Source organism: Zosterops lateralis (genome assembly GCF_965231275.1).
Source record: "Zosterops lateralis genome assembly, chromosome: Z".
NCBI lineage: Eukaryota > Metazoa > Chordata > Aves > Passeriformes > Zosteropidae > Zosterops > Zosterops lateralis.
The window spans coordinates 71555373-71556874 of NC_139800.1; the positions used below are offsets into that span (position 1 = coordinate 71555373).

Sequence of the window (1502 nt, forward strand, 5' to 3'; positions counted from 1 at the left end):
CAAAGCTACTTCCTGCGTGGCTGGAAGAAGGAGGTACCAGGCAGGAAGCCCAGGAAGCAGACAGTGACATTGTCTCAACACCACTGGCATTATTTTTGTTACAAAGTGGAGGGTATGTGCCTGGAAAAGGAGGGACTGTGCTTGGATAAAGAAGGAATGTGCCTGGATAAGGACAGGAAGGGCTTCCCTTACCCTGTGTGTCCAGAGATCCTTCACCCCAAGCCCTGTGTCCACCAGAGCAAGGGCCCTTTGCACTCCCAAATGCTTTCCACATTCCAAAAGCCACCTTGGAAAACACAAACTTGAAAGTTTGAAAGTAAATCAACAGGCAATTTCAAGTAAAAAGTACAATTTAATAGGAAAATTAAGATAAAGGCAGTAGAACAGAAACACTGGTTTAGACTGGCAGACCTGACACCCTGTCAGTCAGGGTGGTGGTGGCAGTCCAGTTAAATGGTGTCTGCAGTCCTCTTGGAGTGATGGATGTGGTTCTATCAAAGCAGTGCTCCTGTGGAAAGATCTGGTCCTTCTCTGCAGGTCCAGTGGTGGTTATGGAGCTCTTGTCCTGTGGGAATCCAGTGGCTGTGCTCTTGTGGTGTTCACAAAGCCATAGACTACATCCAGGTAGGAATGTTCGGTTCCTCCCCTCAGGATGGGGAAGATCACAATGAGATGATATAATTTTATGAGTCATTCTATGAAACCCTTCCTCAACACATTCCACTTGCTCCTCCTCCTCTTCTTCTGGGCATCTCCCACAGTGGTGCTGGATGTTGTGGTGGTCGTAGAAGCAGCGCTTGTTGTTGTGCCCTTTTTACTGCAAATTCAATCTTTTTACGTTCATTCTTGGCCTTCTTCAATTTGCCCATCTCAATATCCTGGGCTTTAGCTAGAGCCTCATAATATGAATCCTCTGACCAGCAATGAGGATCAAACATGTGCTTTGGGTAATTTGTACCTATTTCATCAATGCAACAAAACTGGATCAGCTTTTCATAGATGGTGGGATTGCGAAATTCCCTTTTCTTCTGGATGATGTAGTTCATATCCATGCCCTCTTTCATTTTCCTCTCATACAGCTTTTTAATTTTATCCTGCAATTGGGTAGAACATCTGCCAGGAGGCTGAGGAGGGATTTTGATCTCATCTGGAGGCATGTTCCACACTCTGTCTGAAAAGGAAGCAACCGGTTCCTGAGGATCCCTTTCCTCCACTTGCCGGAATTTTTTCAGGTCACCAGCCACAGGTTTTTCAGTCTGCGAATCATCATTTTCTGACTGCCTGCTGTTCCCATCCTCCTTTTCTTTGTACCCTTCCTCATCCCCATCCAGGTGGCTGAAGTCATCTTCTCCGTACCCAGCTGGCACCAGCCCTCCTTTCTCTCCTGTGGGTGCTTCCCCATCACTCCATGCCATGCTGGCCTCATTGTCCAACTCCATGTCTGAGTCCTCGGTGTAAACTTTCAGCAAAGAGAGAACACTGCACTTCCTCACATCCACCAT

The 1502-nt window shown here is 46.9% G+C and overlaps 1 protein-coding gene across 1 annotated transcript; it reads right to left on the reverse strand.

Annotated features, from left to right (window-relative positions):
* Positions 1 to 690: 690 nt before the first annotated feature.
* Positions 691 to 1502, reverse strand: LOC310923122 (SAP30-binding protein-like; the record flags this gene model as incomplete). The annotated part of the gene is given in 2 exon segments (XM_083884254.1): positions 691 to 821; positions 824 to 1502. Coding segments are annotated over 2 exon segments (810 nt in total).